The sequence below is a fragment of the Anticarsia gemmatalis genome, chromosome 2, assembly GCF_050436995.1.
Source record: "Anticarsia gemmatalis isolate Benzon Research Colony breed Stoneville strain chromosome 2, ilAntGemm2 primary, whole genome shotgun sequence".
In the NCBI taxonomy this organism is placed as follows: Eukaryota; Metazoa; Arthropoda; class Insecta; order Lepidoptera; family Erebidae; genus Anticarsia; species Anticarsia gemmatalis.
In genome coordinates this window covers 6683014-6707621 of record NC_134746.1, presented here as the reverse complement: position 1 = coordinate 6707621, position 24608 = coordinate 6683014, and the positions used below count along the sequence as shown (strand labels likewise).

The window sequence follows — 24608 nt, the reverse complement described above, 5'->3', positions numbered from 1 at the left end:
GTTGAAGGCTGTATCAAACTTGAAGTGGTTATGCCGTTATTCTTTATACAAACGAATGAAACTTTGATCAGATGAGAACAAGAAAAAATCTAATAATAAAGCTTTCAGTTTCGTTAATATTGATCAATAAGAGTCAAACTAAGCATAGTTCTATAGATAAAGAGTATGTACAATCAACAAATCTAGTAAAATCAAGTGTGTGTGGTTTCAGTCAATTCACGAATCAATACATTTTTATTTATTTATAGCGTTTTGTAGGAGCAGCAATAATATTATTGTTTGAATTAGATACACTCAATCGTATGGAATTCGGATACAAAATAGCGTAAATATTTTACTTTAGTTTATCGTAAAAACAGTATTGTAATTTTATGTAATTTGTGACCTGGTATGTTTTTGTACTTATTTGTTTATTATATCATTCTTAATTGTGAAACAAATTGGTAATTTTATGATTGATTCCATTACTACACTATTCTATGCTCAAGCCACATTTACTATTAGGATTCAGATTTTGCTAGGAATTTAAAAAAAGTATTGCTTTGTAATCACGTATCGGATGTTAAAGATACTAAAATAAATACTAATATCTAATCTTTGAACAACTTGCGTCATATTTCCCGCCATACTATCGTACCATCACCATTCTTAATTTGCTATCTAAATAATGTTGGAGATTTCATCTTAGAAATGTTAGTCAAGCGACTGATATGGATCCGTGATTCTGTTGGTTGCGTCATCTATATGTTGATAGCAAATCATTCATGTTAGGCTATATTACCTGCATTCATTCAAAATCACAATCGTTATATTTATTGTACAAATACCGAGACCATCTTTTCACTTGCCACCGAAGCACTATTCTGTTATTCACACTAGAATAATATGAATGTACTTTGCTTCATCAACTAGCTTAGACAGATTTTTTAAGTATCTAGAACTGAAAAAAATTAAATTAATACATACCATTTCTTAACTAATAATCTTTACGTTTTGATTGTCTAACTCTGATCCAACTTCTAAGGATCGCGTTTGCATTGTGATATAGAAATAAGAAATCGTAAAAACGTCAGCTACAGGCAGACATGACTGGACCTACGTCATCGATAAGAATGGTGTACTCCGTTGCATACTTTTCCATAATTTTCTTTATTGCGCTGACCCAGATTTAATAAAACCGTGAATATTTTTTTTATCTAATCGGTATACATAATATGTTATTCAGCATTAGGCGTTTAGTCCATTGCTTAATGTTAAACCTGTGCGTGAGTGGTACTAACAGCATGTCTGTTATTTATGATGCTTGCCACTAGTTAACTATCTATCTCAACTCGGTTTCGTATGTCGGACATTCGATGTCCGGTATTGCGATTTTATTGATCGCTATAACGCCGGCCAGCTGGCTACGTGGTATACTTGGAACTTCAATGAATCGATGGTCATTAAAATATCGACGTATTCAGTGTTCTCAAAAATTTTTATTCGTCATTCGCAAGGGTATGGCCTACACGTTCTAGTCCCATTCTTGTAGAAACTGCTGTTGAGATGAATGCTTCAACCAGTTAGGTGCTTATTTTAATTTCTCCTCAAGCGAGTGGTTGTACAACGGAGGTTTCCGATATATCAGTACGGGAGGTGTAGAAATTGTCCTGTGATTATGTGAAGGAGGTGTTGTGGGGGTGCGCCGAGCCCGCGTTGGGCGCCACCCCTGTTCGCCGCCCACACCGCCCGCGCCGCCCCCACGCCCCGGCCTCGCCCGCCTCGCCTGCCTCGCGATCAGTTGCACGCTTTCAGCCTTCGAAGTACATCGCGTGTGCGTTATGCCATTTAACCTCCCGTCAGCGCTTCTTCACATGAATATTGTTCTTCTTCCTCGGTTCGTTGCAAACATGCATGGACCACACCTAGACGCTTACTTGCACTAATCATTCATTAGTCGTATTCAGCATTATCATCAACCTCATCTTTGTGATTTATTAGTTTTTAAGGGCTCTTAGATTTCACCATTTACCGTGGCGGAGTTGATGTAGGTTTCAATTGTGTATAGTGTCGTTTGTTGTTATGATTCACGAATTGTTTTTAACATTAATTGTTATGCTATTGCAAGTAGGTTTGTTTTATGTTTTGTGTGAACTTTAAATTATTTAGTTGGTCTAATGTCAAAGAAATAACATAATTTAAGACTATTTTGATTGAAATGAAACGTGTCAACGCAATAGTTCGTGTCATACTGTAACATGGTGGTTCTACGCATAAAATATCCCTGTGACTAGGCGTTGTTATTTCGAACTAAGATGTTATATCTTAATAGAATCTGTTTTGATATGAGATTATTTTGAAAACATTGTCATGTGTAATTGTTGACAGAAAAGTTCAGGGGCTGGTAACAGCTGATCGCTAGTTCCACGTCGGTTTGCCATCCGGTAGCGCGCGCGTCGCGTCGCGGTCGCAAGGTCGTTTGTATTGAACGGCACCGGTCAAATATTTAACGAACCGTAAAGCTCCAGCCCATCACTTCCTTTCATTCAAATTCACAAAACCCTTAGAACATCCCGTATTTGTACAATCAATCCGATGTTAAGCTTTAACTTCGATTGTTTTCTGATTACTCAAATTTTATGCGACATGCTCACAGAGCAGCTCGTAAAAGGCTGGAAAATTAAAACTCTTCCACTGAGGCACAGGATGGTCTTTTGTTGAAATTCTCTCGTTCGTCTGTCACTTCCGCCCTGTCCGCTGCGCACTTCCCTTGTTCCATGATTACATGAATAAAGCCCGTACTGGTGCGCTCTTTGCAAAGGAAATACCTACCGAGGGAGCAGAAAAGTTCGTTTACCAAAATTACACTTTTTCCAGCTTGGTATTTTCGTGAAACGGACAAGTTCCTAGAGAACTATCGTTTCAAGTTTGTATACAAATCATTCATCTATAAATTAACCGTGTATGTACCTGCAGGAGTTTGTTTTTATGTTCAGGGCCACGATGTTAATTTTGTTAGCTCTGGGTTTATTCGTATGTAAGAAAAAATCATGTTCTTGGGGTCGTACTTTGCACTATTAAGTACGTATGTTTTCCCCCATAGTCCGTTAGTGAATTTGTATTACTTTATGAGCGAATTTCGAGTTCCTACAAAAAAATTCTAGATCTGTACTATATAACTTTGGAATCAAATTTTGAGAATTATTATTTCATAGCATTTTGATTTTTGGGTTCAATGTGTGGATTGATAAAAAAGTCTAATATTTGTCTACAAGAATAGTTCGAAGCTAGCGACGCTAAGCGACAACGCAGGTTATGATGAAAAGAAAATAAAATTATTTATTTACCTTCATTTGTTATTAAAATTCAACATAATAAGAGTAGGAACGAAAGGATGTCGATTTAGACGGCGATTTAATAGTAGAACGTATTGGCAGATGGAGGGAGGGTCAGTCTGTTGCAGGAAATTAACATGTCTATGCTCGACGTGTTATGTTTACGAAGGGAACAATGCTGCCGGAGACTGTCCTCTCGGAATACAACTTGACAATCGAATAAAAGCCTACAATGTTACTAGCTTATTTAAACATACGTATAGATACTAATTTGGAGTAATTGGTCTCTTGTGACAGTTGTGAATGCTCCATAGAACCGTGTTACTATTGTTTTGCATTGTTAGTTTTGAATAGCGCACAGAAATGCGTGCATAAGGCTCGTTGCCAAGGTTACAGGGTGGGTGCGATCAGCTGGACTTACGTAAGCTGAGCTGGGACGAGGGAGGGGCGCGGAGCGAGCGGGGCGAGGATGTTAGGGACGATCGATACCCGCTTTCGCCCCTTGCTATCGCCCTGTCCGTTTCAGTGTATTCTCAACAAAACTTTATTGTTCAAAGGGATCTTAACTAGTTGTCCAAAACTTGTTCTGCACCAACAAATAAACGTTTTCTATTCTATTGAGATTGCTAAATAGAAATGTGATTGCCATTCCTTTTACATCCAAAAGTAATTTACAAGTTTCCCCCTATTAGACTTCCGTTAACGCGAAATACGCTAGAGTGCGTGTTTTATTGATTATCCTTAGATTGAATCACTTTCGAACAGTATTAAATTAGGTCAAGGTACAATGTCTCTTGCCTGCTTTCTACAACAGCCTTTTTCATATCTCTTTTTGAAGCAACGACGTTAGGATTCTGTCAGTTTTTAAAGAAGTAACAACAATTTGAATACAATGACATTTTTAGTAAAATATTTCTTTGGAGTGATGTTAATTTTTGAAGCAAACGTCTTTGCTATTGTTAAAGTTCTAAATGGAAATTAAAAAAAAAATATTGTTAGACCATTTAAATTGGAGAAATCAGGTTAATTCTTGTAGGCACAATATAATTCTCAACTGTTTAAAAATGTCACAGGTCATGCAATTGAACATGGATCAATAAAAATACTTGTTACTATTTATTTATACATCTTGTAGATGTACCGCAATATTCTTTTTTTCAAGAGTAACTTAGCTTTGAAGTGATTCTACGTAGTTACCGTATGTAGTATTTGCTTCCAGCACATTACTACCTCGGACTTGTGTAGGTCACGAGTCAAACTTACTCGCTTAGACAGGGCAAGCATACTGGCTGTCAAGTTAAATAAAACAGAAAAGGTTTAATTGCACTAACTACGGCGGTACTATGCTATCATATTATTATGTTATCAGTCATACGAGAATCTTTACCAAGCTTGCCGTGCAGGTAGAGTCAAAGTAGTTGATCGTCTGATAATAAAACGTAGCTTTATTATATACAATCTTTCTTTTAAATGCTAGGTTGGGTTTATATTAAAAATAACTATTAAGTGAACTGTTTACTTTTATGTTGTGGAATACAGAGGTATTTATATCACAACAATAGAAACAATTGTTAGAATGTTATATAATGCTTTTTTTAAGGTTTTATAATTCAAGAACCAGTTATACAACAACAATACCACGTGATTAAAATATTATCTTTAAGTCGATGAAGACCGCTCCTCGTAATAGTAAAGCGCCTGATAATATAAAATTGTTATGAAGGAAATTTATGCGTTGCCTTCATAAAACTATTAGGCACATTGTTACAACTAGTAGGCTTGTACTTAGTTAATATTTTGTATAGAGGTTTATATTTATTTTATAGCAATAGTCACATTCATAACATTACTTTTATTTATCGACACGCTAGTTCGTGCTGCCTATATTATATTGTACTGTAAATGCAATATTTTATTTATATGGATATTTAATTTTGCCACTTTATTTGCATTAAACGTTGGTATCGCTTCGCTTTATTTACGTGGCTTTGGTTGTTTCTGTTGTGTTGCAGCTCGCGTTTATAGTGGAGTGGTGTGATGTTGGCGCGGAGCTGGTAGTGCGCGTGCTTCGCGATAAGTAGTGATGTCGTCGCCGGCGCGCGCGCCCCCTCCCCCGGTGCCGGCCGGCGCGGGCATGTTGCCGCCCGGCCCCGGACCCTCGCGCCAGCGCTCCCTAAAAGACAGACTTAGAGAAGGAATTACAGGACCTTTCCATTGGCAGTGAGTTCCCTTTTTTTTTCAAAAGCCTTATTTCAGGACGACGTGACTCCCGTCAGCTGAGTATTAGTTTGCAATTAATGTTATTATTTCACGATCGCTTTTAGCGGAATGAAGTGTGCTTTAAATATAATTGTTAGATCGATTTTTTAATTATATATACTTAATAATATGAATTATATTTGATATTTATATAAGACACGAATAATTTGTGGTATTGTAATATTTGTGTGTGACAACTAGTATAAGTTTGAAATAAGCGGAGTATTGTTTGCGTGTGAACTTTGACGGGACAAATCTTGTCTCGTAATCTACAGCCTTGGCCAAAAGTATTAGGCACCCTATAAATTACTGCATATTTCAAGATTACAGAGAAATAAAACTAATTGTAATGATTAAAGTACTTTATTTCCATTAGAACATTATAAAAACACCAATACTTTGTTGAGTCACCCTTTGATTTTATGACAGCAGCATCTCTGTGGTCATACTACGTACAAGTTTCGTACAATCCTCTGTTGAAAATGCATCTCATTTTTGCACTAACGCGCTTTTTGAAGCAGTTTTTGATGTTTTCGAGTGTTCTGTTATTTTTTCTTTTTAAAATACCTCACAAATGCTTAATAGGGCTTAGGTCCAGGGACTGGACAAGCCATTCCAACGGATCAATACAATTATCAGTAAACCAGCGCAATGTGGTGGCTGACTTGTGACACAAAGCATTGCCTTGATGGAATTTCACCATTTAGGTTAGAGTCACATAAAAAAACACGAAAACGAAGGTACGAGAGCAGTTTCCAGGACATTAATGTGCTTTTCACTTTTTATGCGAGTTTTGCAATTGAACATTTGGCCGACTCCATCAGCAGCCATTCAACCCCAAATCATTACACTGTCTGCGCCGTGTTTTTTGCGTGGGACTACGCAATCTAGGTGATAATCTTCACCTCTGCGTTTCGTCACGAACGCCACACCTGGTGTTTAAAATACCTGTAAATTAGAAAAAAAATCACACATTACAAACCCTTATAATATTTAAGATTGCAGACTAGCATTACATTGATCGTTGTTATTGTGTTATAGACTAAATTAGTAAAACTAACCTCAAGTTGGAATTCATCACACCACAGCACATTAGACCAATCCTCCTCCGTGAAATGTTGGTGTCTCAGAGCCCACTCAAGTCGTTTTCTTTTGTCGCCTCCTGAAAGCCACGGCTGCTTCCTGGTTTTGCAACCTTTTAAGCCTTCTTCTACCAGCCTCTGTCTTGCCGTTCGAGTGCTTATCGGGTTTCCAATCTCTTCAGTTAAAGCGGCAGCGAGCTTCAAAGAAGTTTTTTTTCTGTATTTTACACACCCACAGATAAGTTTCCTATTCTGACGGCTAGTAGGCACTCGTTTTCTGCCTGTTCTTGGTTTATTTGTGTGAATGCTAGTCTCAGCAAATCGTTTAATAGCTGATTGCACTGAACACCACGAACATTTCACCAACTGCGCGATATCTTTCTGATTCTTACCTTGCTCATGGAAAAGCTCGAAATTAACACGATTTTTAAAACTAATTTCGTTTTTTTTTGGCATTTTCAAATAGATTTCTTCTCGCTTTAATCACAAAACTACAAATGTTCTAGCTTCAAGCTTAGACTTTCAAATGCAGACGAACAAAACATCAAAAACAGAGTTGTAAGAAATTATGATATTTGGTCATTGTTGCACCAGTTGTTAATCGACCACTAAAATTTGCCACTCATTGTTTTTAATAGTGATTTAAGACACCAAGATCAATTTTCAATAGAATATTTATTCATTATTCAAATAGCACAAGTGTGTAGTAACTTTATTGGGGGTGCCTAATACTTCTGGCCAAGGCTGTATATAGTTAATGATAGTTTGGTGTGCGTCTGACTTTGTAGGCTGTCGTTCCATTAATTTTCATAACTGCGCCATTTTAAAGTTACGTACATCTACATAATTGTGACATAGACAATATGGTAGATCTTAAGAGTTCCGTAGCAATAAATGTCAATTTTTTATATGCTTCAAAAGATCATTTTATTGTTTCAAAAATGTATTAGTTTTCTCCGTTTAGCGTAAAACTTATAACTTTCAGCAGTTCTTTCATGTAGCGACGAAGAGAAAATGTTCAGGGTGTCAGATACAAAAATAAAAATTTTGGTACTGCGCGTATTTTTTGACATTTAGCATTCTTAAATCGCCTTTGGATTTTATATACGTGCAGCTGCATGCAGAAAAAATAATGTTATTTTTTTATTCAGTTATTGACCAAAGTAAATACCTTCCTAATATGTATTTAGTAACTTAACGTTATTTTTAACGAGAATAAAGGTAGCCGACGCTTTGCAGGTTTTTATTCACGTTTGATGACGGGCTTTTGTGATTTAAATGAAAATGTTAGCGCAAAGGTGCGTCTCTACGTATTATTGTTTTGTTCGGAGTGTTGTCACATTAGAAACAAAAGCGCTACTGTAGCAGTAGCAAGGCAATTTTGTAATTTTAAGATAAAAACGCTCATTAATTAAATAGTCAAGCCGAGAGTGAGGTCGTGTACACCTATTTGTGAACTGTTTGTTTTACTCGTGTGATATTTGAGGTTATAACTTTTCATCAGTAAGTAATTATGTGAGTAGCTCCTATATAGTTTCATAATTAAATCACATGCTGTGTTACAATATAGTTACATCTTCTCTCCTACACTACTGAGAACGTCTTGTAGTTTCCGAGAAATTCTATGAAAGCCTGTCCTGCTATTTGTATAAAGTTACGTAACATGTTAAACTAAAACGAGCAATCTCATGATGTATATTATGTTGTAGGTTTCAGCCGTGCCCGTAATGCTCGTATGTATGAATATAAGTTTAAAACTGTACCTGTGTAACTTTCTACAACTTACAACATACATAACATTTCACTGTTACAGTGCTCTACTACTTTATCTTACACGCTAGCCGGTTTCGTTGATTTGACGCGATCACCAGCTGTTTGTTTAGTTCTGAAAATATACTGAAAATATGTTATCACCCGTGTCTCGACAACAATGAAAATTGTTTGTGTGTGTATAACATATTTTGCTTAGTATCAACCGATAAGAGATGTTTTTATCGGACGACATAGAACTGGAAAACTTCAAAGTTTAAACTCGAACACTTTCACTACTTTCGAAGAGTTCGTAGCTTCGTAGCACGCTACTTGTGGTTAGTTTGAGAAAAAGAAACAATAACATGCAATGTCAAAGGGATTCTGTTTGAGATTATTGCGGTATTCATTATTATGTACGGCCAGTATCGACAATGTTAAATTACTATAATGTATTCATGCCTTTGTGTGCAGCCTTTGTGCTCGTCCTAGTCGAGTTCTCAACGGACTTTGTAATTTGGCGAATGTTTATAAATCATTCAGCGTGTTGTAAACTATACATACTTTTTTGACTTCTGGTTTTAACTAAGAAGTACTGACACGTGTTTGGATTTAAGAGTTCGAAACAATAGTTTCACTCATTAAGTTATTATGATTTTGCGTGTTAGGAACCAGAGATTCAGTGATATGACATCATAGCCTACTTCTTCATGTGAGTGCAGATTCGGGTGAATATATTTTTTAGTGTCAAAACTACACTTACTGCTTAGTAACTACAGTTTGTTGGTAATACAAAGTAAATTGATGTAAAGTTGTCACTACGCTTGCCGCCAATCGCGTTAAAACAGTTATTTTATGTATGCAAACTATAAATATATGAAAAAGAATCAGTTAGATTCGTGTATTGAAGTTGTAACGGGGTTAAAATAGTTATAAAAGTCAAAATGTGTGCACTTTATTCGGTTTGTCGGAGGTAGAGCTCACACTGCACTAACCCCGCTAGGACGACAGTCGGCTCGTCACCGGGAAACGATGGTAATGCAATTTGTTGCAGGCTGCCAGTGCAATTTGTACAAATGCATCATGGATTAGCGTTTGTTACATACAATATATTAACCTTATTAAACACATACTATTGTCTCTCTCGCTTATGGAATAATCCTTGTCGTAGAAAATGATTATCGAAAGGTCGAGCGCTTTCCTCTTAACGATTATTTAACTAATTAACAAGATAATATGGCTATCTCGTTAATTAATCGCTTGGTGATGCGGTAAACAAACAGTATCTAGTTATTCTTGATTTGTTATTATTATCCCAATGTTTCGTTCGTCGATAGTCTCAAGTTACATACGAGCTGTTGAAAGATTCATTGTAAATAGGGAAATATATATTTCGTGAATATCTGTTGTTATATTATTTCCAGTCTTAGATTACAGTGTGCAGACATTCGCTTATTCTGTGTACATCATTTTTAAGGCTCCCAGTTACTATTGTTTTAATTTTCTGTAAGTAAACTAACAGCGCACAGATGTATTAAAAATATTTTTATCACCTTTTATGAAGTTATTGCTTCTTATCATATAACTTATAATACTATCTAATAGGTACCTACTTACAAATTTCGTGTCTGATAAATGTACAAAATGTTCAATTAAATAATATGTCGCAGCAAGCAGTGATTTGATGAGCGACAGTCGGCAATCGTCGCACGTCGGTGGTGTGGCGGCGGCGTTCCACGCAAATATTTGCCTTGTGCAACATTACCTATCTCAGTGTGTACACTACCTCCACCTACTGGCTCCTTATCTCCACTCGAGCAGCCTCTGACGCCGCCCTGGCCTTCCAAACTAAGTCTCGGTTGTTTACCGCGCCCCTTTATATTGTAATTTAATTAAAAAGCTTGCTCCGCGGCTCCAACGCGTTCTAAAGTAAGAAATTACGTCGTCGTACTGCTTAAGTTCAATTTAATAACATACGCCGTGGCGTACTCAGCTTTTTATTTGTTTTATGTTTATTGCCACTTGTATAAAGTTTATCAGCTCATAGCACTTTCAGCCATCTGATGTATAAAACAGATATAGCTACTTAAATGCCGCTTATCTCTTGGTCGTGTATTTAATTTATCTAGTGCCATGATTTATGCCTTTTAAACCCTTCAGGCTTACCCAAAAATATGCATCGAACAATAATAACGCATTGTATTGGAATTCTGTAGAGAGGAGGTTTCGGCGACCCAATTTCGTGGGCTAATTCGTTCGCGTCAGTTTCGCATATTTGTTGGAATCGGTAGCGTTGCAGTGCTACGTTATGCACGGGCTGTCCTTGGCCAATATAAAACGTTTAGGCGACAACACCGTCGAGAAACGAAGTGTGGGCCAGGGGTGGAGGGTGGATCACCCCGTCATTGTTTCCTTTTGTGCTATCTATTCTAAACCACAGGCGAAACATGTTTGCGGTTAGCTATATGTAGGTAATGTCGGACCGTGGCTCTTGTTAACTTATGATGGGCCCTTTCCTCTTGGGCCCTGCTGCTTGTGGCGATACAGCCTTATCGATTTCAGGGTTCGTAGTTTTATTTCATCAGCACTTATATTTTAAGACCATTGTAGAGTTGACGGTTGGGTCGATAAATCGCAGGAAATATTCCGTTCTGTAGCATCTGGTTAGTTGTTTTATCATTGCATTCATTGACGTATGTATGCATGTTTATTTTTAACTTCTTCGTATAAGCAAATCGTGTTATGGTTCCTCACTCATACATTTGATATTAATTTTAAAGAGAATTCGTAATATTAACTTTAAGGTTTAAATTGCGGCGATCGTTTGAAACCCCAGAAAAATAACTGTATCAGTGGTTTTATAAACAGGAGTTTGTTTGAATGTATGTATTTAAAGCAGGGATTTTGAACACAAGAAATGAATAAAATGTAGATGTGGTTTCATCTGGCTATATTTGAAAATGCAAAGTCACCCGTGGGGCATAATAAGAAAGAAACCTCTCATATTATTAACAATTGAAATTTTCTTGGGTGCGTTTTGCCACAGATTGTTGTTTTTTTTGTAGCGAAAAGTTACTCTAGTTCCGTCTTACGTTGTTGGTTAGTTTTTCAATGATTCAATGGGTATTATTGTGGAGTGCGATGACAATAAAGTTAGTTTCAGTGGAGTAATGTTTGTGTAGTATAGTGGTGGTCGTGACGCCGCTAGGTGCACGAGGCCGAGGCATATTGTCCGCGGGCCGTGTTGTCACGCGCCGCGCGCGACACACACAACGCGATGCTTTGTCGCCGTATTATCGCGTACAAATCGATTTCACACTCAACGTTTGCTAGGTACAGATATATCTATTTTCCCTTTCCTTATTTGCATCTCAATGCGGTTTTATAGGATATCAGGTATTGTCTGATCCATTGATTAACAACTCCTTGTTCTCGGCGCTGACAGGTTTTATAAGTGTTTATCTGGTTCATGGTGGCCGTAGAGGACGCTACATGAAATGTATTTGGAATTTCATTGTACCATATAGGTACAGTTACTCATATTCAAGAATGTGTTTATGTAATTGAAAATATTTATGTTTATGTAAATTAAAGCATATGTTCCAATGCACTGTATTTCAGTGGCGATTATAAAGAGTGCTTGGAGAGTAACACGCATTCATTTTGATATTCACTCAAAGTCTTTTGTCGTAACTGTTTCAGTTGTCAACAATAATTGTACTTAATTTCTAAATAATCTTTCACATTATCGCAGTTTTACGTAACTTCTACTAAATATGTTACATTTACATAACTGCTGCGTAATAAAACGTACTTATAAATATTGAACCGATGGTTTGATAGTGAGATAATAGGCAGTCGAGCCCCCGGTTTTATTGTTTGTTCCATCTTTGTTTGGATATTTCAAACGAAAAGAAATGATAAGTTTGTTGAAACAATCGTTTTCCTAATTCCATGCTGATATCTCTTGTCTGTTTTGGAGCTATGTACACAATATTTTGTAACGTCGTTCTACGTACAAGAGCCTTCTAATAACCGTTTATTACATATACATATAACACATGTCTAACTAGAACGCGTACTTCAATTTTGTCTGTATTCTATTATTTCCGAAAACGAATGTGCTCAGTAAAAAGACAGAGTTATTTCCAAAATGTATCAAATCAATATAAAGTAATGACGCTAAATATAATGCGTTCTTTGTTTGCGTTGAAAGATATATCTTTTTAAGGTTAGCGACTGGTCTCTTCGAATTAATTACAAAATTTTTGGCAATTATCGAACTTTTGCGATGTATAAAGTAATTAGTTATCTTGTGACGACATGAACGACTGCGCATAGTAGTCATCTTTTTAACTTTCGATAATGAATCCAAGTTCGCCAATGAGTTCTTGAATTTCTCGATGTTATAATAATATGTGTCGCAGCAAAAATGTTAAGCCATGTATAAAAGTTTAGGTTGTTTGTACCTCAACGGATATACACAATGAAGTGATGTAACTTCACAAATTACAGTTCAAAATGCACGAGTGTTTATGAGTATTAACATTGTCGAGAATCCCGCAATTGAAGCGTCCATGCAGTCCATCATGTAGTGAGTATAATTGAATGATTGGCGGCGGCGCCAGCTGGATACTTCTCCATGATGCTGCACAGGCCTGCATCCGACAGTAATGCATCACATTGTTAGCCGAGTTGTCGAGTACATCCCGTTTTACTCATACCTGTATTGCGCTCATATTTAGGTTCATATTAGTGTGCTACTGTGCAAAATGTATGAAATCATACTTATGTTTCGTATCATTTTCTTTAAAAGTACTTTGGATTGTAATTTCGTCTCTATTTATAATCATAAGATTGATGTCAGATTCTACTACAAATTGTAAATTAATTGTAGTGATCTACATTGGCCCTTTGTTTCGGGGAAAGTTGCAATGTAATTGTTATTTAATTTTAATGGTTCTTTTGAAAACAAAATACAATAATAATTTACCGACAGGCCTTGAATCACTTGCTTTATCACTGTGCTTCTATTTGATTTATGGATGAGATACTGATTAGAACAATATTTAATGATTAGGTATAACTATTTTTCATCAGTAGCCACAGCACGTGTGTCATTTTATAGACTGATATTTTGTTTTCGTTTTGAACAAAAAGCAAAAAATAAAAATAACGTGTAGCTATAATATCGTAACAATTAATCAATAAGTATTATCGTAATTTCATATTGGTAATGTATCTCAGATAAGTGTTGATTCCTTAGATATTGCTTTGGCAGTTGTTCACAATGCTCGGTTGGGCAAATTTGTTTTAATTGTGGTGTTTCACAACTTTAGTGACTTGATTAGTATTGTGTTCACTAAGGCTTTTGCTCGTCCTAAATGAGTTTTCTGACATTTTTCACCGGGTATGTACATGAATTTTTCTCATTACTATGACCTTACACTGATGTAATTGCAGATATTTTTAATGCAGACGTTTGGTAACATGTACTTACCTATTTTTACTTACGTATTATCTGATAAAATGTAACATCCAATCAATATTAATCAGTTGCCAGCGTGACGCTATAGCTCATGTGTAATGAGACCTCAATTCTGATTTATTCGTGTAAATTCACAAAAGACTTTAACAAATTGCCCTGTCCGTTTCATTGTAACGTGAATATTTTTGACTCACTTCCATTGAAAATATAATTTATTTAGCTAATTAAATGTTTCTTTGTTAAAGATGCGCTTAGTGGTTATAGGGAAATTATTTTTCGTTTATTATAGAATAAATTTGTGTGATATACGTGTAGCTGTTACTTTTAGTGATCATTCTGTGGAGTCAGGCGTGTGTAAATGAATTGATTAATTGATGACATCACCGTCCATGCACTGTTTCTATTATTATAATGATAGTAGTGTCATTTAAAATGAACATCAGCGCTGAAATGTACCGAGTTCATAACTTTTATGATGATAGAATTACGCAAAACAGTTCATTCTCTACAAAAACAATAGATACGTTATATAAACAGATACATTTAGTTTTTCCAAGCCACATGTGTAATTGCGATGATATGTTTAAATAATATATTCTAAGATAGAAACGGCGTGGCCATTTTCAGGTGTATCGTCTTTCGTAGCGAGAAGATAACGCGATATCTAGTGTAGATCTTTAATTGTTGTAACATGCAAATTGAGGAGGAAGACGACGACGTGTGGAGTGCAGACATCGAGTGAGTACTCGATCTAAACTATCGAACACTTCACCACCACTCGCTGGCGTTCCCTGATCTGTCTCTTGAGTACTTTCATTGTCAATAACTAAACACGACCTTGTTGAGATCATAAGATAATTATAATTAACACTATATCAGTTCAAGTTTGATAATATACTATACCGACCTGTTTCTAAGAAACTTATTTATCACATTATACATTGAAGTAAGTAAACCTGTCAAGATAATGTTGTATGTTTGTACATACCGCGGTGCTATTGTTCGGGTGCTAGGTACCGCATCTTTATTTTACTCGTGTCATGAAGATTTCCAAGGAAAATATGATTAACATATTTTTTTATTGTTAGACACTAGGAGTTATATGCTAACGAGATATATTTGTCCGAATATAGTATTAATATATGCGTGCCGATATTTCGTTATAGGTATGGTATGGTATGGTATATAAGATATTACGGCCGGTAAACAAGCGGAGCCTTTCCTCGGGCCTCTAACTAAAATCCTTATCAAAATGAAGTGACGGGCTCATCTCTCACGTGTTACATTGATATGTTTACCGAGACACTTTTCCATCAGCCCAGATATCGCTACTAAGTATTTCTTTATACCTACGCATCATTCACTTCGCAGTAATTCAAACACGGTTCATATCATTTTAATCTGATCGATTTGAATGTCTATGTTCTTAGATGCGAGCGAGTGGTCTATTTCGTGTATAGGACCGCAATGAAATCCAAGTTTGTTGATATTTCAGTTTGGTAGCTCTGTCGCCGCCGCCCACGCCCCAACCGTCACCAGCCTGGCTCCGCCGCTCCTCTAGCATAGCGTACGTTTGCTTTACTGCCGCATTGTCATGAATATTCATATCATCAACCCGAGCTTGCCGAGTAAATAGGTAAGCGACAAATGTTATTCACGAAGACGAGTGAATAAAATATAAAAGTCATAAGGCGCTCGTAAATCTTCGCACGTTGCGACTGAATTTTCACCGATAAAATTAGATTTACATTGTGGTGACGAGTTTTCCATTTTTTCATCCATTTTCACTCGCTATCATCTCACATATTCGGTGTTTGTTGCGACATTTTGTAGGGAATTTATCACCGTCATTTTCAGTAAAACGTAGCGTGTGTCTTCACATAAGAGAGGTGCTACTTTGCTAGTACCTAATAGATAGTCCGCGTTTAAGCTTTGGTTTACAGTAGTTCAACATAAACAAATGTATTACAGGCGCACAGATGACTCGCAGTTGGAGTCTGTTTATTAAACAACTCTGTCGTTCTTCCTGCTCAATGTTACAATTGGTTTCAACCATGTACCTACGCACCCTTTATAATGTGTGTATGATGAAAGCGAAGATATGAATGATTAAATCTGTCAACACATCGCATTATCTAGAAGTAATGCGCAGTAGCAAAATAAGGAAAACAATCCCACAGCTAAAGTGTAACAATGACTTGAGTCAACTTTCTTACTACCTGACAGTTGTGTCATCGAGACGATTTCGTCTATATTTACATTATCTTGTAGGACACGTGATGACTCAACTGATCAATATCATTTACTTTAATATTTCTCTGAAAATTCAGATGCGCTAAGTGGGGCAGATAGATGGATTTCCGCCGTTAGTGATATTGATGCGGTTAAGCCCTGGGTGGTTGATATTAGTCACTATTATATCGAAATTTCTCGGTTCAGACTTAGAATTCAAACAATTATGATTGAACAGAATAATAAACCTATATTGTGTTGAAATGCTTCACAGTTGTGTGATGGTGATGAAGGAGAAGTCTTTAAAGATTTTTACACCTTTGCTGATAATTAAATACTTGAAAATAATAGGTAGTTTATGTCTGGAAACACGAACATTGTGATTTAAATTAAATGAAGCACTTGAGTACCGGAAAAACGTATATTGTTAATTTGTTTATCTTAATTGATTTTCTATTATACTTACCACTATTTAACTTTATCTTCTTATCGACATACTCGTATTATTGTTTTGTCTATCTTTTAAAAAAGCCTTAAGCCTTTCAGCCCTTTCAAGTGTCTGGTGGCACTTGAAAAGTATTACGCTTTTATAAGTAAATACTTCGTAAGTCCAGTACATTGACATTTGACATAGATCGGACCAAGGAAAATATTTTCTGATATTATTCACCATATTTAAACGAGTTATGTTGTAAACAATAACATTCTATTTGAGTACGCCCTTAAAATTCTCAAATAGACTATTATCTTTGGGGCATGGAAAATACCTATTAAGTAGATATCTAGATATCTATTTTACGGCAACATATATATCTAATTTGCGATGAATATCGTTATCAGTCGTTTGTGGAACCATTCTGTTCATTTATAATTGCATATTCGTTATTTCAATTAACATTTTTCGTTATGAAAGCAACTTGGGTGATTAAAGATTTTGGGTCTTTGCCAAAACACGGTGAGTTTTGATGAACACCGCGCAGAGATGCAATTACTAAACTTAAAATGCTACCTCAACACGAGCTTTATCAATTTGTTCATACTTTAATGGATAATATAGAAAAGTTTTGTTTGCTTACTTGTTTTAACTCAATTAGATAATATATTTTACGAAAGGGTTATGTCAAAGTTTAATCAGATTATTAGATACGTACCTACATACAGTACCCTGATTACTGATTTTTATGTAGGTGGTTCTTTCTTTACAATTCATATAATATATAAGCAAAGCCCTGTAGTGAAGCCATATGCTTGGCATACGACAGTGTAACTAAAGCAACATACATTGTACATTTCCTTCGCGCTGTGAAGTGAATTAATCCGTAGCTGCGTAAGGGATATTGCCTCAATCACCCCAAGGTTGAAGTAACCGATAATGTGAGGCCCTTATTTCCAATGCCTACTTATCGTAGAGAAAGTATCGAAACAATAGGAAACATTTCTTTAACCTATGTAGGTATAATATGATGCGTAGGAGCTGAGATTTTTTAAAAGTTTTAATTCAACCTTGACCAAATTTTTGTATCAACAGCTTTCATAAAATATGATAGTGATGCATAAATCTGTAGGTCCCGCTGCATCGTTAATCAAGTATGACCGGTTTAACCTTTGATTAAGACTGTTACCAATAATGTTTGTAAACACACTGTATTAAGTATCGGCTATCTAATAGAAAACCAACATTATTGTACTAAAATATTAGGTTAATGTAAAAGACTTCTATTTCCGGTAGAATTTGTCAGTTTAATTTACGCTTTGAACTTAATTTATTTTGGTTTTTCCCTAATATTAACGAGCAACGAAATACAGCCGAGATTCTTCAAATAACGGGTAACATATTCTTAATTGTAGCGAATACAAGTAAGCTAAAAGCCGGCGTGAACTGGCATCCAATGTGCTTAAAAAATCCGGCACCGTGCGAGCGTGAAAGCTATGGCAGCTCTGGAAATGCAATACTAAAACGAACGTTTCCAAGAAAATTTACGAAGTAGAACCTTCTGCCACTCATTTCGGACTAAATTCTCTCAAATACATTTAGTATGAAATGATTAAGTGTATTCTTTTGATAAAATAATAAAAAGCGGAAGAACTAGTGATTGCATTTAACTTTTGGCCCAGATATTGTGTGTTCGCTGATAATATCAAACAATTAAAGTAAATACGCGCTGATATATGTATGTACCTATATCTTACTAGCTGACTCGCGCAACTTCGCTTGCGTCACTTAAGAGAGAATGGGTCAAAATTCCCGTTTTGTAACATTTTTTACTTGTACTCTGCTCCTATTAGTCGTAGCGTGATGATATATAGCCTTCCTCGATAAATGAGCTATCTAACACTGAAATAATTTTTCAAATCGGATCAGTAGTTCTTGAGATTAGCGCGTTCAAACAAACAAACTCTTCAGCTTTATAATATTAGTATAGATACGTAACAACGAACTCTACAGGGAAACCATAGTAAGAAGGTTGGAAGCACTCACGCGATTTACTTACGTACATTGTGCGTCGTACATGACATACTCAATACTTTACTGTATGTCTTCTAATCAAATCAACAGTACAACGACACTGAAAGAATGACGCAATTTCTTTTTACCCTTTAAAATTAATATTGACTCGTGTCGTAGACTAGAAATCTCTACATTATCATTTACTTCTTACCTGCAGAGTGAAAAGGCGTCGATTTTAATATATTTATAGATGTAGTTAGTTACTATTGCCCAAAGGGTTCAATATAAATAATTATCGAATATAATATTTAAACCTAATTTATTTAGTGGTGAGACGCTGCGTTTTTGTTACAGTACTTAACCGAACCTTTGAAAAAGGGTTAGTTATTCAGTTGTTGTTTTAAACCATAACTTGTTATTTTTATTGCTCTTTACTACGAGTACTTGTGATAAATACAAAACAATGCTTCTTATCAAACACGAGGTGAATTACGGCGTACCCCTCTTAAGATGTTTTTAGTCAGCAAATTGAAAACATTACTGATGGTTTTGTGCACTTCTCCGAACCGAAAAATGTACTTTCGACATTCAGGCTCCGATCCGAAGTAAAAAAATCCTAACTTGGTCTTATTTGTTACCAAGTAATCTGAATCATGGACCGAAAACGGAACGAACTCTATCCGTACCGGCTGAGTCCGGCTGTGAACCTTTTTCTTATACAGTAGTCTATTTCTTTTATTTAAATAGTGTTCAGTTCAGTAGCAGAATGTAAATGTATGTCGAAATACATTCATTAAAAGCAATATTTTCGTGTCACTGACGAATTCGGATTCACATTTTGTTTTTTCTCATTTCTCTCTCTTTTTACTTCCCTCAACCATTTAAGTTTTGGTACTAGAACAATGTATTTAATTTTTTTGCTGCTCAATATGTAGCGATTTTTTGTGTATTTATTATAATGACGCATAGGTACGGGTTTTTCTTTAAAACGAGTTTATTTGGATTTCCCAAACTAGGTGGAGTTCCAATAAGCTTTTGCCCTCATCTCATTATTTGGTCCAGATCAGAGGATTACATTTGACGTGCACCAATAAATGCTTTGTCAAAATAATGTATTAGTAGCTATCGGCCATAACAGCCTCATTAGTTTTGTTACAATCGGAAGTACCGTTGCGAACACTTTCAATTGAAACTAACGTAGACCAGCGATTACCGTTATTCAGCCGTGACGTGGCACTTGTCTCGATTAGACAATATAGTTTTTTATACCCGAATATACGTCACGCTTTTGTGATTGGAGAAACCTGTATCATATCACAATATCATTATTCGTCTGTTGAACTTACTCCACATGGCACTGAAAAAGCTGTCAAGCCGTCGACATAACGTAGCGTGCATAAAGCATATGGAAGGCTTTTGCATCAGTGTAATATGTCAAAGTCACAGAAAGGGCAAAAATTGCGCAATAGGCCAGTTTAAACGGGGTCTACGAAAATAAAGCTTTAATTTTCATTGCAGTTTTTAATTTAGATTGTTATCAGGTGGTTGATACTGCTCACGCAGTGAAATATAGGATGAAAGACTTGACATATGCTTGTACGAAATATGACGTGTACGTGCAATAATGCAAATTATTTGTATTATAGACATTATAAATGTACGAATATGGACTTAATATGCATTTTTGAAACGTGACAGGTACATAATTTGTTAGTGATTTAATACATTTGCTGCGTATGATCAAAATAATATGTTTTCTATTTCTCCATGTTAGTCTTTTTGTAGTTTCCATTTTCCTTCTATCATTACGTACTTCATTTTATAAACTATATCTATATAATCGAGTTTGTTATAACTACGCCAGTTTTTATCACGTAATTTTTATTCTAATGTAAAAAATGTTTAGTGTATATTCAAAACTGGTCTCGCTTTAGCAAGAGTGTAGTAAGTACATAAATACATAGCTAAGACCTGTTTGTTACGGATAGTAAATAGCTTACACTACAAATATCTGCACTGAATTGTTTTATCTTTCCCTTTTTAAGCCGTTCTAGTTTGAATGTCATATGATTATTATTTATTATTAGTTACATGATAGATGTTGATATCTTGACCTGCTTATTTTATCGATTTATGTGTATCTACTTATTTGTTTATATCTGTGAATGCAGTGTCCTGATTCGTATTCTTTTGTACACATTGTCGCGATCCTAATAAATCACTTCGTATTATAAAACAAAATCGTACACCGTTTTGCCTGTCTGTCTGTTCGTGATAAATAGTTTTTGCGGTAAAAAATAACGAACACCCATCTAACTATCGATCCTTCTTGACAAGCTTTTGTTTGTGTAATCGTTTTAGGATTTAATAGTAAATTCGCATCATGCGAGTAGCAAATATAAAGTTGATAACAGGAATACTTAAAGATTGTCAAAATATAAATAAATCAAAAGAGATACAAAATAAAACCGGTGAATAACCTATACCTGATCTCGTCTGGGTATTACCACAAAAACGACTACTTTTTACAAGATATCAAACTAATGACTGGTATCTAAGTCAAAATGTAAATGTGACTAAAATATGCTGACAGTTTTACTACTGCTACATATGCAATGTCTTAGAATTTGATGTTTGCTGCGTACATTTATGAAAGTTCTATTAAACAATGTTTTACATCAAGGAACTGGGCACACATACGTTAATTTTTAATGACAAGAACGTAGGAAATCAATATCACTGTATGCTGTACCATTACGATGCACACCTTCGCACCGATCGATTTGTGCTCTATAATTTAATAATGCAGAGGTAGGGCACCGCACATGGCCCATTCTGCTGCCCACTCGTGCAATCTACAGAAATAGGAGTAGATGTAATTTGAATACAATAACCGCAATTCGTTATGCTTATGTGTGATTGTTGTAGTCACCAAGCCCTTATGAATATAACAAGTATAACTTTATAATGTTAAGATTGTTTAAGTTAAGCCAATTATTAAACGGGTTACATCAAACTGTGCGTTACATAGTCTCGTTAACCCTGGCTGTGTTATTGTCTTTGATATGGTGACCGAGCTCGGCATGTAAATTACGGTGTGTAACTTCGTTTTAAATTTATATTTAAATTATTTCATGAAATTCATATTTACTTGTGTCAGTTTTTATGTGGGACATAAGTGACATTAACGATAAAGAAATTGGCGCAGCAGAGAAAGAAGAATATCTAGGCTTCAAGCACAGATAAGAGTGATGGAAATAGGGGGTAGGTTTCAGTATGTTTATCAGATGATGACGATAGTGTGTCGGCCCCACCATCGGCGCTTGTGGCGGGCGGCGGTTGTCATCATCAGTAGCATTGCAAGCGGCGCGCGATTCGCACGCCGCGCACCGCACGCGCACACGGACGGTAGTGAAAGTCGCGCGCACAGGTTCCGCTACGATTTCGTACGCCGACATCTTCGTCTAGTTATTCTGTTTGTTCGTTGCGCCAGTGCAACGGGGAAAGGAGGTCGGTGCTTGTCCGAAGCCCGTAAGACTGCCGTGTTTTGTGAAATTGAAGTTTTAAATTCCATGTTCGTGTGACATTTCGAAATATTTTCCAAACTTTGACTCGCCGTATTCAATTAAATAATTATTTTTATAATTATTTTTTATTGTTTACCTGAGAAGGAATCCTAAACAATAAGTTCATATTTTTTCTAAAAACATTACGTTGAAAACAGTTTTTCACTTAAATTCAGTATTAATTTATTTGATTTTGTTAATATTGAATGCAAGATACCGTCAGAATAATATTCCAAATATTTTCAAATATGACTGTATGAGGAAGAGACACTAAGATGACACGATGCTTGTTACGAAAGCTTTTTACAACAAAAATGTAGTAAATAAATAAAACTTAAGCAGTTGTGTAGATAAGTCAAAACTTTAAAGTTGGGGCAGCTAGTTGTGTAAAGTTGAACAATTGTCTTGATGGTTTGTTCGTCAGTTGTTTGGAGGCGGAGTGACAACAAGTGGCGAGAAGTTAACAGTTGTCGGTAGGCGTCAGTTAAACGGCGTTGCAGCCCAACTTGCTCCCACATACAACTGTCTAGTGAAACTAAGAGCTAAGCGCCAACTCTGTTCGCCCGTGACCTCACGCGCCTTTCCCACATCGTATTTACGTGCTTTCATAAAAACTTATTCATTCAAACATACTATACTTAAGTACGTTATACACGTATGCTCTATCACATGACTTATTAATTTATGTGGTCTCTCGCATTATTACAAAATGGTCTAAAGTCTGTATTTTTTTGTTTTGTACTTAGTCGCGATTTAAGATATTAAGACGTTGATGACAAGGTATAAATCATAGTTTTGATTGATTTTTATCTTAAGGCTCAATGTGATAATAAGTTCATATTGTTCCTTGCGGTAACTATCGTACTGTTATTTTGCTCTTATTGTGTTTTCTTACATTAAAACAATATTTAATACCTTAAAAGTACACACTTATTTTCGTTAAAAATTACGAGCAGCTAACATTTTGCACCAGCTAGACCTATAACAATAAATTCTTATCTTTAGCAATATTATTATAGCAAGCATTACGACTTCCGTGCATAAATTAATACAAGTTCCATATCTATCTAAATCCGGACGTTCGAAAGATTTTAATGAATTCCTCTCTTGACCATGAAATCACATGTCAATAATTTAACTCTATTAATCAAGCCGGTTCAATTGAAATCAGACCATAAGTTTTATTCACATGTACAAATATTCGTAAAACAGTTAATAGTAATAAACTGGATGGTAAATATCGAAAGTTGGCTGTAGATTTGCCATTGCCAGTTCAAGCTAAGTTGTGCAAGTCCCGCTGCGCTTTGAAATCGGACACGACCTACATTTTTCTCAGCAATAGACGTAACTTGAGCATTGTGTTATGCACAGCAACATTCTTAGTCGCAAGGTGCCACCAATACTCTAAAAAAATTCTTGCAGTAGCTAGCAGTTTTCCTATTAAAGTCAGGTTTGTGAATTCTGTTTCCTCTTTACCATTTTAGTCTGGTTTCGTCATCTATTTTTAGTTTTTTCTTTGCATTTAATGGTTATGCATTAAAAGGAAGTAACATTTATACTTGTGGATTGTGGAAGCATTCGATCTTATATTCAAGTCACTTGTCGTCATTCCGAGAGTATCATGAATACATAAATAAGTCAGATGTGTCAGGAAATAGTTGAAGTAAAATCAACTACCATAATATTATTTCTCTATAGATGGTAGTATTAAAACGGAATTTGTATGTTTTCTTAATGTACAGAACTGCGACATTTTGATTTCGCAGTAATATTTCATTTAAAATTTCTAGTTTGGCCACACTATCGTTTTAAGGGAGCTTAACGAGAAAATAGTGTAAATACTAAATTACTCATTATTTCGTTAGTTAGAAAAAATCGACTGACAATAAAACATCGGTTGTATCAACTAAACTTTTGCAAATTTTCATGCACCCATCTCAAGACATTTTTGTTAAAGAAAAACTGAGCAATGTTATAATTATTTTTTACGAAATAGGAAGTAATATGTTTGTGAAGTTCTCCGCATGCAGCTAGGACGAAATGTTAAATGTAACTCTGAAGAGGGTGTGGCGTTGAGCTGACCGGAGAGCCGGTGACGCCCAGTTGTACTCTGTTTAGCATATTATGTGTTTGTTTTTTGCTACAACTAATTCCGCATACCTGTTAAGAAATTTATATTCCATGCTACTGAACTTTATCTATAGCTATACATATGATTTATCGTGCATTGGTAGCAAATTGCTGCATACATTATTCCGGTTCATGGTGCAGATCCATCTTATATTACCCTGTGCTGCCTGCTTTCTTGACAATAATCGATGATGATTTCTTTTTGAAAAATGTAATCTAGCAGTGTAGGTTTATTCATTTTTGTTATATAATTAGCTCCCATCAACGCATTTCAAGCTTTGTTTTTTGTATGCTCGCCAAAAGTTTTATTTGGTAATATTTGACGATATACTTTGCGAA

At 35.7% G+C, this 24608-nt stretch overlaps 1 protein-coding gene across 16 annotated transcripts in view; it reads left to right on the top strand.

Moving 5' to 3' along the window:
• Window positions 1-24608, top strand: part of mtd (TLD domain-containing protein mustard) — a 98188-nt gene that overhangs the window by 8724 nt on the left and 64856 nt on the right. For 5 of the 16 annotated variants that reach the window (XM_076127845.1, XM_076127883.1, XM_076127941.1 and 2 more), the window contains exon 1: window positions 21920-22104. Coding sequence is in view for 4 of the 16 variants with exons in the window: in XM_076127910.1 (XP_075984025.1) it covers window positions 5398-5534 (137 nt within the window). In the remaining 12 variants the exon portion in view is untranslated. Of the gene's footprint in view, window positions 1-1753; window positions 1877-5326; window positions 5535-21918; window positions 22148-24608 lie in introns of those variants that run through there. The other 11 variants (XM_076127910.1, XM_076127888.1, XM_076127957.1 and 8 more) reach the window with 6 other exon arrangements.